The sequence below is a fragment of the Mangifera indica genome, unplaced genomic scaffold, assembly GCF_011075055.1.
Source record: "Mangifera indica cultivar Alphonso unplaced genomic scaffold, CATAS_Mindica_2.1 Un_0051, whole genome shotgun sequence".
Lineage (NCBI taxonomy): Eukaryota > Viridiplantae > Streptophyta > Magnoliopsida > Sapindales > Anacardiaceae > Mangifera > Mangifera indica.
The window spans coordinates 61,279-75,226 of NW_025401143.1; the positions used below are offsets into that span (position 1 = coordinate 61,279).

Below are 13,948 nucleotides of genomic sequence, written 5' to 3' on the forward strand. Positions count from 1 at the left end.
TTCAAAAATTAACTCCCTATTCTATTATGTGAATATCTAATAATGATTGTGTCCTATTATGCTAGGAAGTTAAGACTTTCCCATATTGACATAAGATAAAGAAATATAAATTGATCGGTTATTTTCTTTAGATGAGAGATGTTTACTCGTATGTTAAGTTATTAGTTATTGTTGTTTCTATAGCGTATTGTTTATTGGGTTGTCACTCTGTGAATTTGATCAATAATGAGTTATATTGTATACCAACAACTTAATCGTCTAAATAATCATAAAAATTGTAACTTTTATTTTGAAACCCAAAACACAAACACTCGAAGATAAAACCAAAATATTTCACGTTAACACACCATTTAGCATGCAAATGTATTATGATTACAATAAAATGTGAAAAAGCTCACTTTTTTTTATTATTTTTACGTCAAAAACTTATTAAAAACTTGAACAACATGCCCAACGATGTTAACAAAGAGTAACGACAACGACAAAGTGTAATAGTAAAAGAATACGATTGAGAGACAAAGGAAAAGGACGGGAAACTCACTTTTTAAAGTTTGAAGAGTTAATGTGATTGGTTGTTTTTAGATTTTTTCTTTTTTTGGGTTAGAAAAGTTGACAAAAATTTTGACTGGATTTTTGAAATTGACAGACAATGGAATGGACTAAAAATTTGATTTATTTATGGGGGATTCTCACCAATTTGCAATCAATTGGTTATAATGATTTTGATCATAGATATCTAATTATGTGTATAATGAATATCAATTTAAATATTACTAATAATATATTATTATATAATTAATTATTAATTTAAAATTAATTAATTATATGAAAATATATTTTTGTTGATATCTAAATTTAACTAATTATAAATATAAATAATATTTTTAATAATTTAAAAATAAATGCATATAATTTTGTTATTAATTAAAAAATTATTTAAATATATAATAATATACGGTCCCTTTTATGCATTTATTGGCACTGACAAAAAAAGTTTGAGGGCCGTCCAAATCGGCATTGTCGGCAATCTAACGCGTTACGTTACGCTTGTACGGCATCGTTTCTATCGTAAAGTATCCAAATTGGAATAGTCCACGTCCTTCTTGTAGAAAAGTCAAGCGACCCAACGTCGACAATGGAACAAAGGCTTCCCTTAACCGTGTAATCTAAAACGTCTTCCTATGCGTCGTTTCGTTGACGTCTTGTCATAGCATGAAAGCTACGCTAAAATGCGCTGTCCTGGTTTCTCCATCTGGCAAACTTTAGTCTGTCGCATTGCGTCTCATCTCTCTGTATTTACGTTGTGCTCTTACTTTGCCTCGGTTTCATCTCGCAACTCCAATTAGTTTCTTGCCTCTGCACAGCTCAGGAATTTTCTGGGAAAATGGTTCAAATTATGGAATTGTATCCTCCTTGTTTATTTTCTTTGGATTCATAGATTATCTTCAAGTTTAAATTTATTATTCTTTTACTTTCAGTTCTGCGTTGGGCTTTTAATATCTGTATATCTCTAACTGATTTTTTTTCTTGTCCTTTTTCGTGTTTATTTTTAGTCTTCTCTTTGACTCTGTATGTCTCCTTAACTGGTAACTTTTCGGTGTGGGATTTGTTTGTGAAGTCGAATTGTAATGCCCGTGTCGTTAGAAGAGGTAAAGGAAGTGTATTGGAATTAAAATACTGTGTTTCTAGATATTTTGTTTATATGAACAGAGTTTTGGATTGTGTACTTTTGTTTTCAGTATCAGATAGCTCAGGCGTACATGGTCATGAAGATGCAGCAGCAAAATTCAAATGGTGATGAAGGCGTTGAAGTCTTGGAGAACAGGCCTTTTGAAAATGATCTATATGGAAGAGGTCAATTCACATCTAAAGTTTATCAGTTACAAAGGTAATGCCCTAAGTTAGTCTGATAATCAGTTTCTTTATGTATAAATTTGAACCGTTTTCTGTAGCCGACTGCTGAGAAATTTTGAAATGTATTGACAGGACTTTGTATGTGTTCTTAATTGGCCGAATTGACGCTGAACACTGCATTGTGAAATTAATATAAGCTATTTGACGCTTTATTTATAAAGGTTTTATATTGATCTTCCATGAAGTTAAAAGATTATACTATGCCTGATATATTTGAATTGATGTAATTTGGGTTGAATTTAGCTTTAAGGTTAACATGGCTGATGAGAATCTTCTCTTCTGTAAAGAATTAAGAAGGGTTGTGTATTTAGGATTAAAAAAATAAAAATGATTGCAGGACAAGAGCTGATTGTTTGTGTCATTTGTAAGTGAAGGGTAATAATTAGTCAGGCTAACTAGTACTTGAATGATTTGAAGTCAAAGCTAAATTCTAATGCACCGATGTTTATCTTTCATTTTGTTGTTTTCTTATTATATGCCAGTTCTTAGTCACTGGCAGGTCATTGATATGTGAGTATGAGGCTTTATGCATTGCTGCGTTCCGGAGACATGTGATTGGACCATTTATTCATATTTTGAATTGTATAAGTTTGGAGGAAAAAAATTTAGTTATTTTATACAATTGGATGATTACAATATGATAAAAAGATCTCTTGAATGTGCATGGTCAGTCAGCTCTCTGAAAATATTATGGACCATGGTAGCAATGACCCAATCTTATTTTGTGTTGTGGAATGCTTCTTTCAACCGCTGTTTCTTTTTCTTCATTTAATCACATATCATTGCTTTCCCTAATATCTTGGGGGCCATTTAACCTTTTAGTTTTTCTTTATCTTTAGTGAGATGAACCATTGTTTACCTTCTGGACAGAATTTTTAAAATTTAGGCCTATAATCATTTATTTTTTTAACTTCTTTTTGCAGCAAAGCACCTGCTTGGCTTACAACTTTTGCACCAACAGATGCTCTTGTCATGCAAGAAGAAGCCTGGAATGCATACCCAAGATGTAAAACAGGTATTATATTCTAGTGCCGCTTTTTCTTCTTATTCATATGTTTCTTCTAGAAATTGTTTTGACATGTCTTTTTATGTTGTCTACAATGGGACACCATGTACCACAGTTATCAAGGTAATAATTTAGTCATTTAGTAACAGTCTTTCTAGCTGATTGATGTAATTGTCTCATACTTCAGTCAACTGCATGTTCACTGGTTTTTTATTTCTGCAGTGTCCATATTTTACCAAGTTCAGTCTCACCATTGAAACCATTCATAAATCTGATAGTGGGCAATCAGAAAATGTAAGTTTCTTATAAATTTAATGTTGCTTTGGACCAAGTTTCACTGAAATCTATACTTCTGTTGAGATATTATTGATGTAATAGAATTGTTCATTAATATTGAGAAGTTGCACACGTTCTGTTCTCTCTTTCTTTTAAGTTTGTGGCGCGTCTTAACTGTGAAGCTGACAAACAGGTGCATAACTTAAGTGAGGAACAACTGGCTGCCAGACAAGTAGAAGTTCTTGACATAGCTTCAACTGCAAGGGATTATTGGAGTTATGCTATTGGAAGTAATAGTACAGACTTCTCTACATTTAAATCAAAGAGAACCGGACGTGGTCCACTTTTGGAGGGCTGGCAGGTTTGTTTATTTCTCACCAGGGACAGTAATTTCATGTTTGTATGTAAACACAGATACTATTACTTTGGGAACACCATTTCCTTTCATTTAATGTGTTTTACCTCTTGTATGCCGTTGTTGTTTATGAAATGATCTTAACATTTGCAGGATAGGTGCAATCCTGTTATGACAGCATATAAATTGGTGACTATAGATGCACCATACTGGGGATTTGGTTATCGACTTGAACAAGCTTTGTTGGCGGTAATATCTCTTGGACTCATGCATTTTTTCAATTTTGCACTTCTAGTACAGATTGCTTATTTAAACATTTGCACAATGCTTCTGCCTGTGTACCCTAACAGATATCATATTTCTGACCTAGGAATGAAACATTTTAGACTTTGACATCATTGATTTTACAAGTCTGAGAATTCTTACAACTGAATTTACTGCTTGTTAGTCGAGCATATGATGTTTAATACTCATTTTTTAACATGCGAACAATGCCAACCTGAAGACATTAATGATTGCTAGAAGAGGAAATGACGATGCTATTAATCCTTTTTTACCTCTAATGGTGCGTTTAGGAAGTATGGCCCATTGAATAGATATTGAAGGAAATTATTGCTTAGTCTTCTTGTCATTTGAGTGTCCTGGCGGCAAGATAGAGTTTGAATTAATATTGCTATAAAAGAAGTTCTTGCCAATATTGTTCTTCTTCCCAGGAGCATAACAGCATTATGCCAGTCCGTGGCATATTGATAGTCCACTACCTTCCTGTTTCTACAAATGTCCTTTCTAGTGCTCCCTACCACCTTTTGTTACTGGAGGCTGATGCATGTGTGCGAGTGTAAGAAATCCAGTGTTTATTTTAAAAGCTATATACACGATTCCTTATGGAAATGGTGACATTCCTATGCGGTTTGAGAATTTATATTACCATTGCCTGAATAAAGCCGTATGACTCCATAATAAAATTCAAGAGAAGGCAAGGAGAGTAAAAAATAGAAGAGGAATGAGTAACTGGAAGGAAAATGATCGCCCAAACTCATTTCTGTACTGAATTACAGTAATCTTGCTTTCATATATTCTCTTGTCGTAACTCATACAGAAATTGTAATTGCAGAACATGTTTAAATGCTTTGATGTGCCTTTTTATGTTTTAAAATTACGTTGAATGGCTACTCTCCTATTGGTATATGTGCTTGAAAATTTTACAAAAGTTAGTTCCTCATCTATTTTTTATTTTTTGACAGGGTGAAAGGGCCCTTTTTCTAGAAAGTCATCGGAATTGTTTTGGCTGGATCGATGAATGGTTTGGCATGACAATGCCACAAATACGTCAACTTGAAAGACAAAGTGATTCCTCATTAAATCAGGTAAGATAGTTCCAAACCCTCTATTATTAACTTTCACATTACAATTTTGTCATAGTAAATAATGAGCAATGCCCATTTATTCTAAATAAACTTGTTTGTTTTAATGGGAACTTTCATTTCTAAGATTCTGTAGTTAATAGCATCAAAACTATAAGCAGAGTGTTTAAAATCAATTGCACAATGTTTTCAGAGCCTCTTAGAGTTCTCTGTCTTTACAACCTTCCACATAATCAATTTACACTGATTTGTATCTTCTTCTTTGAAAAAGAGAATTGGCAAAACGACTTCGAAAACAACTCCAGAAGATTTTGAGCAAAGATTTTCCTGTGATGAAGAAATTTATAGCAAGAGCCAAGAGATCACTGGTTAGTTCTGAACTGGACTATCTTTACATTCACTGTCACTGGTTGGACTCGACTCGACTCATATGTGCACAATTCTCCGGAAAATTCATATGGTGGCATTAAATTTTGCAAGATTGATAAATAGCAAACTGAAATTCATTGTGATAGATATTTATTATTCTTGTAACAGACACCAGAGGACTGTAAATCATTTTTCAGCGGAAAATTCTGTGATCCCTGTTGTGGTTCCGGGTATAACCAACTCAGCAAGAATTTCTTGGACGCATGGCATATTAGACAGCACTTGAACACAAACTCCAACTCCCAAAATAAATGACTAATTATTCTTCTTGACTTGACCAATTTGTGCAACTTTATGTGCACAATTTGGCGTTATGTTGTGCAGCTCTGCATGACCATTTCTTAATCTGATTCTTTATTTGCATTACTCGTGAATGAATCATGCTATCTTATATTAGATTTGACTATATGGATGCTGTTCATGTTCGTTTGCGTGTTGTGTCAGTTTCGGCAATGTGTGCACATGACGTTCAAACTTGCAACCATGACTGCATCAAATATTTAACTGTAAATCTTCTCGGAATTCGATAGAATATTAACTGGAGTTGTCTTCTTCCTCAATCCTCACATTTTCCAGAATTCACGGGAGCAAGATGATAGAAATTTTTGTGACGCAAGTAAATATTAATTATAATTTTGGTTTAAATAAAATCAAATAACTGAATACTCTAATAATAATTTATAAATATGTTATATAAATATAAGTATATTATAATGTGTATAGACAAAACTAATGTAGACCATTAATGAGAGATCTAATATTTTACTATATATCAATTAAGACTGATTTGAAACCTATATAATATAGTTTTATCAGTTAGAATCTTTTATATAGAGAGATTTTATGAATGAAAGATCAATTACTTCGATGCAAAAATCTTGATAATTTTACGAATTCAAAATTCATTTACAGCAACCTCTTATTAGGGTGGATTTTCCTGTAATATACTTTCAACATTAAAAGCATAGTACATTTTTTCATTTCACTTATCCTAATTTATTTTAAGCAAACCATTCTTCATTCCTTTTGTCTTTAACACACATATATATATATTTATTCCTTTTCTGAATATTGAAAAAGGGAAAAAGAAAAAAAAACAATGAACACATAATTTACAGCCAACATTTCAGATGTTAAACCAAAAATGCAAGCTCCTTGTCTAAATCAAACCCACTCCTAATACAATACCAAAACCTTAAAACTACAACCTTGACAAAGTAACACAATCAATGTCTTAGTTAAAGCTGGATCCTACTGGGTTGTGCCTTAGTCATTCTGGCTTCGCCGAAGGGTTCTTCGTTATCAATCCGACGATTGTTCCTAAAAGCTGCATAGGCAATCACATAAAAGATCACTAGGATTATCATCACAACGATGTTGATCACCGAGACCTTCCTCCAGCTCTTCTTGAGGCTGGCCAGCACACCGGCTTTGCAAGAGTTGCACTGATAGCACAGCTGCTCTTGATCATTGCTCCACAAAGTGCAGTCCGGATTTGTCCCCACCAACCCTCCTCCAGGGTTCCATAATGTCTCATTCACATACACATAGCCACACTCTGTTGGGGGCTTGCAGCAGCCAGACTGCATACACCATATAGGAAATGTTTGTTACAATTTGTCATCAAATTTTTGCATTATTTCTGGTAGGTTTTGAAGATTTATATTAAATGAGGTCTCATGAGAATCAAACTATGAGGATAAGAATTAAAATCTTAATTTAATGCACATTGTTGATGATAAGGTTACTGTTGATTGATGTATCACTAAGAAAGATCCTATCTAGTCAATTATTATATATGCAAGAAACTACGAACTAGATCTCTCTCAAAAAATATATATATATACATAATAGAAGAATAGTTGAACATGGGGGCAGGTATGGTGCCTAAAGTTTTGGTACCTTGTCTAAGTTGTCTTACTCACTCCACAAGTAACCATCTACAACATGGTGAATATTATGGTCAAATGTGTTTGGTAGCTGAGAAAATAAGAGGGAAAAGAGTGGTAAAAAGATATTATAGGATATGGACTTAAGATTTCAAATAATAATTTGAATGACAAAAAAATAAAATTTCAAACATAAAAGAGTAAAGATTCAAATCCCCTCCACTCTCTAACCAAACATTTTAAGATTAAATTCATCGATATTTTAAAATTAACTCTTGTCTAATCTGCAGTGATTGGGACGCTCGAGTTAGGTTTAACCCAGGGAAAAAAAAAAACTTTCTTTTATCTATACATATGCCTTTTTAGTTCAAAATTCAAATCAAAGGTGCAAACCAGACAAAAGAGAAAAGAAAAGAAAAGAAAAAGCCTATTCCACCCAAAAGGAATCATAATGGACAAAAAGTAGAACGTTTTTTCTTAATTATTTTGATCTCGTTAGTTAAAAAGAACAAACGCCAAAAGGGTATACAATACATAGAAGACAACCCATTCGCCAACCTCCATTAACAAGGAAAAAAACTATGTTTATTGTTTCCTTAGATTGCCTGATTAAGAAACAACACCTCAATTTGTATCTAATATTTTTACCAAAAAATATCTATATTTTTTGGATTATAAATCAAACATTTCATATCTACACAATCTTTGACCTTGCAAAATGAAGAACCAAAAATACTTAACAAAATAAAAATCAAGAAAGAAGAAACTTTTGATACCTCAACAGGGCTAAGCTTCCTCAAGTAAAACATATCAGCAGTTTCAGGAGCTCCACCAACAGTTCTCCCCATCTTGCTACAAACCTTAGAGTCTCTAATACAAGAACTAATCTTCCCCCAGTAGCTATCACTGGCCACTCGTTTCTCAAGCCACCCAGAATAATCCTCCAAATAATAATCTAAGTAATTCCGGTTCAGGAGGACCCGACCCGACCCTTTATCAGTGACAGCATAAGCAAAGATTATAAAGCCAATAAGAGCTGCGATGATGAAGAACATGACAAAGAGATAAAGCCACATGAGGAAGGTGTTGCGGTAACAGGCGCCAGCAAAACCGGCCAAAGAAACGACCATGATGGCCACGCCAATGATGATCAACGGCCACTGTAGAAACCTGAGACAGTCGGTGGTGTTGGCGCGGCTGCTCAGCCATATTCCGCCCCCTAAGATGGGTAACGATAGCAGAAAGGTTAAGAAGTTGAGTAAACCAATCAAATGGTTGCTGGCTCTCATGTTTGTTTGGATCTTTTAGCTTTCTGGATTCTATAAAAGCTTTTTCTGCTTTCAGTTTCTTCGACTGTTTGTTGTGAAGTGAATATTATATGTATATACTTGCTGCTCACGGGAAGATGGCAGGTGGTAATTGGTACTACTTCTATTTATAACGACGGGATGGCTTTACCCGTTTTGCATTTAAGATACGTCACATAAAACTAGCCAATGAAAACGATCAATGAAAATTAAGAAGTTATTCAAATTTTTGCAATTTTTTTTTCACCGAATATTTATGTCACAAAATTTAAACTCTTTTAAAAATATTATTATATTTGATCAAAAAATGTAAAATTCATATAAGATTATTATTAATCACATAATAATCTTATATTTTTTTTTATTTTATGAAGAATGAATTTAAATTTTAGATTATTAATTATTAATGGATAAATTTTTTAATTAAATTTAGGGTTTAATGAGTAATAATAAATGTCCTTTATTCAAAAAAATTAAAAATAAATTCAAATACTAAATTATATATTTATAAAAGAATAAATTGACAAGATGTCAACCCTCTTTTTACCCTAGGTTAAAGGTAAGAGGGGTTTATATATTATATTATCTTTATGATATAAATATTTAATGTATAAAACATACGATAAATTTGTATATATGAACCTATTTAAGGGTAAAAATTTTAATTTTTCAAAATTAATCAAGGTAAAAGTATTTACTTTTTATTTTGTTCAATTTTTTTTAAAATTTTTTCAAATTATAACTGAATTCTTTGTTTGGTAAAGATGTACACTATATTTTTCTTACAAGAAACCTGACAGGAAAATACTAAAATTTTTGTCAGTTGTAGGTTGGAATTTCGGTTGTTTGGGTTGTATTTTTTTGATGGATACAGATATTTATGTTGTATTTTTTTGGTGGATACAGAAATTTATGAAGCTGCTAATTTTATCGAAACAATTATTATTCTGAAGACATTTGAATGTCAGGACGTACATGGAAACGTTTGTGCCAAGAAATGATGTCCGGTGGTGAACTTTAAATTTGTATTTTGGCCAAAAGTCTTTGTCCCGCCCAAAGTTTGTCGAAATCCTAAATTTTAAGTGATTAGTTTTTAAAATTTTAATTTTTTATTAAAGTTTATTACTCTGATTAAAAATAAAAATATTATTTATTAAAAATATCTTAAAAAATTAAAAATTTATTATATTTCTTTTATAGGTTTAAAATTTAATAATTTTTTCTATCTAAAATTAAAAAATGATAATTTTTTTTATGGTTTTTATTTTTCTTATTTGATGACAAATCTATTAATCGACAACTAACCTTTCCATCCATCCTTTTTTTGACAAATTATCGAATATTTCAAATGAATTGAAGTGTGACGATGATAACTCACAAAGTGTGATGATGACGACACACAAAACATGATAATAATGACCCATGAAGCCCAATGACAACAATCCATGAAGCACAACAATGACAAAGATTAAGAGATGTTTAGGATTGGTGTCTCCTTTTGAAGACTAATCTTTGTCATAATCTTTAACGACAACACTTTGTCTGAGTGTCTCTCAATGAGTGCTTTAATTTTTTGGGCATCTCCAAAATCATCAATTATTGGTTAAAGAAGAGGATGGATGGAAAGATAAGTTATTAGTCGATAAAATTATTATCGAGGAAGAAAAACAAAAATTTTAAGAGAAATTATTATTTTTTAAATTTTAAATTAAAAATTATTAAAATTTTAAATTAAAAAATAATAATTTTTAAAAAATATTGTTATTAAAAAATATTTCTATTTTTAACTTTAATAATAAATTTTAATAAAAATACCGTGTATTTAAATTTTTAATGAGATGTTGGGCGGGAAAAGTTTTGCCCTTCTATATTCGTATTAAATAATTATGTAAGCTCGACTGAAAATGGGCATGTTGGTGGGACCATCACGCTCCGCTTATTTAGAAACAAAACGACTCAAAAGAAATTTGATTATTTTATTTATTTAATAATAATATTTATAATTAATTAATTAATACTATATAATTAAATAATTTTAAAATTATATATAATATTATTTTTTATTTAATATATATAGAGACATAAATAATAATTGAATTTTTTTTTAAATATATAATATTATCATCATAATAAAATTATATATAATTTTACATATAAATAATATTATATTATTATATAATTAGATATTATTATATTTTTAATTTAAAAATATTTAAAAATATAATTATATATTATTATTTTACATAAAATTTTATATATATATTATTTACACCCATAATATTTTTTTATTAACAGTATCTTAAAATACAAAAAAAATTATTTAAATTCTGGTATAAATAATGAGAGTCAATAAAAAAAATCTTAAAAGTAAATTCAAATAGGAGGATATTCTTACAATAACGCGTTAAGATCTTCCAACTGTAGATAACTGTTCATGATATGAAATGAAACTAATCCAACCGCCCATTTTGATAAGAATAGCCCTTTTTCTGCATACCCAATATCTGTCGGTGCTGACTGCTGAAGCATTGGTTTTCACATTTTTGTTATTATAATTGTTTTTTTATATGCAAATAAAGTATAAAATATTAAATAAATAAAACATATGGAAACTTGCTCCTTGATAAATTGTACGTGGCGGTCTGATTCATGGCCAAATGTAAATTGCGTCTTTCTTGGCGCTAGCTAGCGTGTTGCTGTAGATAAAATGGGTGGGGGCATTAGAGTCTGAAATTAAAAAAACGAAGTTTCGTAATTAGAAAATGACTTTTTTACCCTTAAATATCATCTTAAATATTAGACAAGATAAAATCTCAAAATCATGGATGTTAAGTTCCTTGTCTTGTCCTTGAATAATGGATAATCATACCGAAATGAGGCCGTGGCATCACTTGTCACGTCAATCTTCTCTTATGAATGTGATGTTGTCATTTGCATGGGGCTAATATTGGTCCACTAATAGCCTTCCCATGAAGTGGCCATCTGGAACAAGAAAGTAGGCCTCCAGGAGAAGGATTGAGAAAGCCCATACCAACACTAATGGGGAGAATTTAAGAATTTTATGTTAACTTTTTTTACTAATATTACGTGTTTATATTTTTTTAATATAATGTAAATATATAAATTATATATTATTATGTGATTAAATATTAATTTATTTTTAATTTAAAATTATCTAATCATATAATAATTTATAATTTATATATATAAATTATATATAAAAAATCTATTCACATAATTTTATCGTAACCTTTTAGGGTATGAAAGCTAAGTTATACTTAGATCAAAATTTGAACACTTGCTTTTGAAAGCAACATCAACCTATTGCTAATCATATTTGGTAAGAATCTTTGTTAATTGACCTAATAAAATTGAGCAAAAAAGACTAAATTACCCATATATACCTTCTTATTCATATAAAAGGTTTTATTTCATTTACTCTCCTATTGACACCTATCAATATTAAACACTACTATGTGGTTAAAGTTCACTTTAGTTAAATGTGCAAGAGTCGTATTGAAGAACTGACTAACTACACAATCAACAATTAGTTATACAATCAGTGATTAGATATGTCATTTATTTGTAAATTGATTCAAAGTGTGAATATAAAGTATTTTTATTTATAAAGAATGAGATGAGAAACTTTTAGTGGGTTTCAACTGTTTTCCTGATCTCTTCAAATAAGTCATTTCAATCTCCTATTATTCTAATATGACACTTTTAACATATATCTCTTATTATTAATAGGATGATCAGTGAGATAATGTGATTAGTATTGTCGAGGTCATTGATACTTGTTTATGCCATAAACCTATATTGTTGTTCAATTGTCTTTTCATTTTTTTGCCTTGATTTTTTCTTTAATTTTAAAACTAGTTTCCTATATATTCTTATACTTTTGATTAGGCTAAAAGGCTTATTCCCATATATCTTCAAACTTTTACCTGTTAAGTTTTAAAAATATAAATATCTACTCTTTATTTTCTAAAGCTCAGATGAGAATAAGTCTTTTGACCTTTCTATTATTTATGAGTTTCTATTATTAATATTGATTATTCCAAAATGAAATTAATGTGGTGGGATTTGTGAAACAAGTAGTTGATTCTTAGCATAGAGTTAGAGCATCAGGTAGCTCAGAAATTTTATGAAGTAGCATGTGAAATATATAAATATACCAACGTGCATGGGTCACTCACTGCTATCAATGCCAGCCCATATCTTATCTTATATTATTTTTGAACAATATCACCATTTATGACTCTAGGCTCCTATATTAGGATACCAATCAATATGTCCAAATTCCAACATCTCAATTTTCCAGCTTTAGATTGAATGTTACCTAACCAAAACCAAAAACAATCAAATCTTGGAATTATTTTCCAGAGGCATATGTTCAACTAATGTTTTGTGCTACTTGTTAGGTAACTGGCTACAGATATCATCAAGGAAGCACGGAAACGCTCCAAGGCGTGCGTTTCGTCGATTCCGAAACGTTTCCGTTTCCGAAACTCTCCGAAACTGGTACGAAACGTTTCGGGGCTGTTTTGTAAATTTTAGAAAGATGCAAAATGCATTTTCAGTACCTGAAACGCCTTTCTTTGTAGAAATTCGTTGCATTTCCACTTCTGTAAACATTTCAAACCACACCTCTCACACTGGTTTTGTCTTCTCAATGTTCCAACATCTGAACCTCCTCTCCTCTCCGGCGAAACTCTTCTCTCCTCCTTCATTTTGTCCTTCTTTCCACTAGTTGTTGCCTCCTTCCAACTATTTGTTTCATCCTTCAAATTATCAGTTCCCTTACATGGAGACTTTAGTTCATATAGGTCCAACTAGTTCATATTTAGAGGCTTACAGCAGTAAAAGTTAGTTTCATTGAACATTTTTTTATGCACACTTTTAAATGATTTAAAAGATAAAAAGTTTGCACACTAGATAAAAGGAAAAAAATAATAAAAATAAATTGTTCTTATATTATATAAAAATATTTGTATATTTTTAAAGGTTATACATTTTTAATAAATTTTTTGTATTTATAATAAAATCCTTATATTTTTCGTATTTACACGTTTCCCCATATTTCCGTTTCCTATATTTTTTAATAAAGACGTTTCAACGTTTCCGTTTCGGCGTTTCGCCGTTTCCACGTTTCCGTTTCCGTGCTACTTAGGATATCATATATATATTTTATTATAAATGATGCATATTTTATAATATAATATGATATAAATATAAAATAATATAATATAGATAATATAGATAGCATGATTCACCCCTTTACTTTGCAATAATCCCTAATTATTGTCCCGGGATCATGTTACCCCTTTCAATAACTCTGCAATCCCCACGATTAAGATGAGCACTTTGATGTCAAAGTGTCGTCTTTTTTTTTTTTTTTTTTTTTT

At 30.8% G+C, this 13,948-nt stretch overlaps 2 protein-coding genes across 3 annotated transcripts; one reads left to right on the forward strand and one right to left on the reverse strand.

Annotated features, from left to right (window-relative positions):
• The first annotated feature begins 1,163 nt into the window (after positions 1–1,163).
• On the forward strand, positions 1,164–5,710 carry LOC123206823 (phosphatidylinositol transfer protein 1-like). Of its 2 annotated transcripts, none has more exons than XM_044624079.1 (11): positions 1,164–1,404; positions 1,598–1,649; positions 1,740–1,888; positions 2,838–2,929; positions 3,036–3,043; positions 3,143–3,214; positions 3,390–3,557; positions 3,705–3,800; positions 4,796–4,918; positions 5,187–5,283; positions 5,453–5,710. In XM_044624079.1, exons 2-11 carry the CDS (start codon positions 1,629–1,631, stop codon positions 5,467–5,469), a joined length of 843 nt encoding a protein of 280 aa, XP_044480014.1. In that variant the 5' UTR covers positions 1,164–1,404; positions 1,598–1,628; the 3' UTR covers positions 5,470–5,710. The 2 variants fall into 2 exon arrangements, with proteins under 2 accessions (XP_044480014.1, XP_044480013.1); XM_044624078.1 differs by having other exon boundaries at positions 1,619–1,649.
• A 734-nt stretch (positions 5,711–6,444) lies between these two features.
• On the reverse strand, positions 6,445–8,637 carry LOC123206838 (tetraspanin-3-like). Its single transcript, XM_044624096.1, has 2 exons — positions 8,010–8,637; positions 6,445–6,927 (listed from the first exon to the last, which is right to left on the reverse strand). The coding sequence occupies exons 1-2, from the start codon at positions 8,520–8,522 to the stop codon at positions 6,583–6,585; spliced, it is 858 nt and encodes a 285-aa protein (XP_044480031.1). The 5' UTR covers positions 8,523–8,637; the 3' UTR covers positions 6,445–6,582.
• Positions 8,638–13,948: the final 5,311 nt, after the last annotated feature.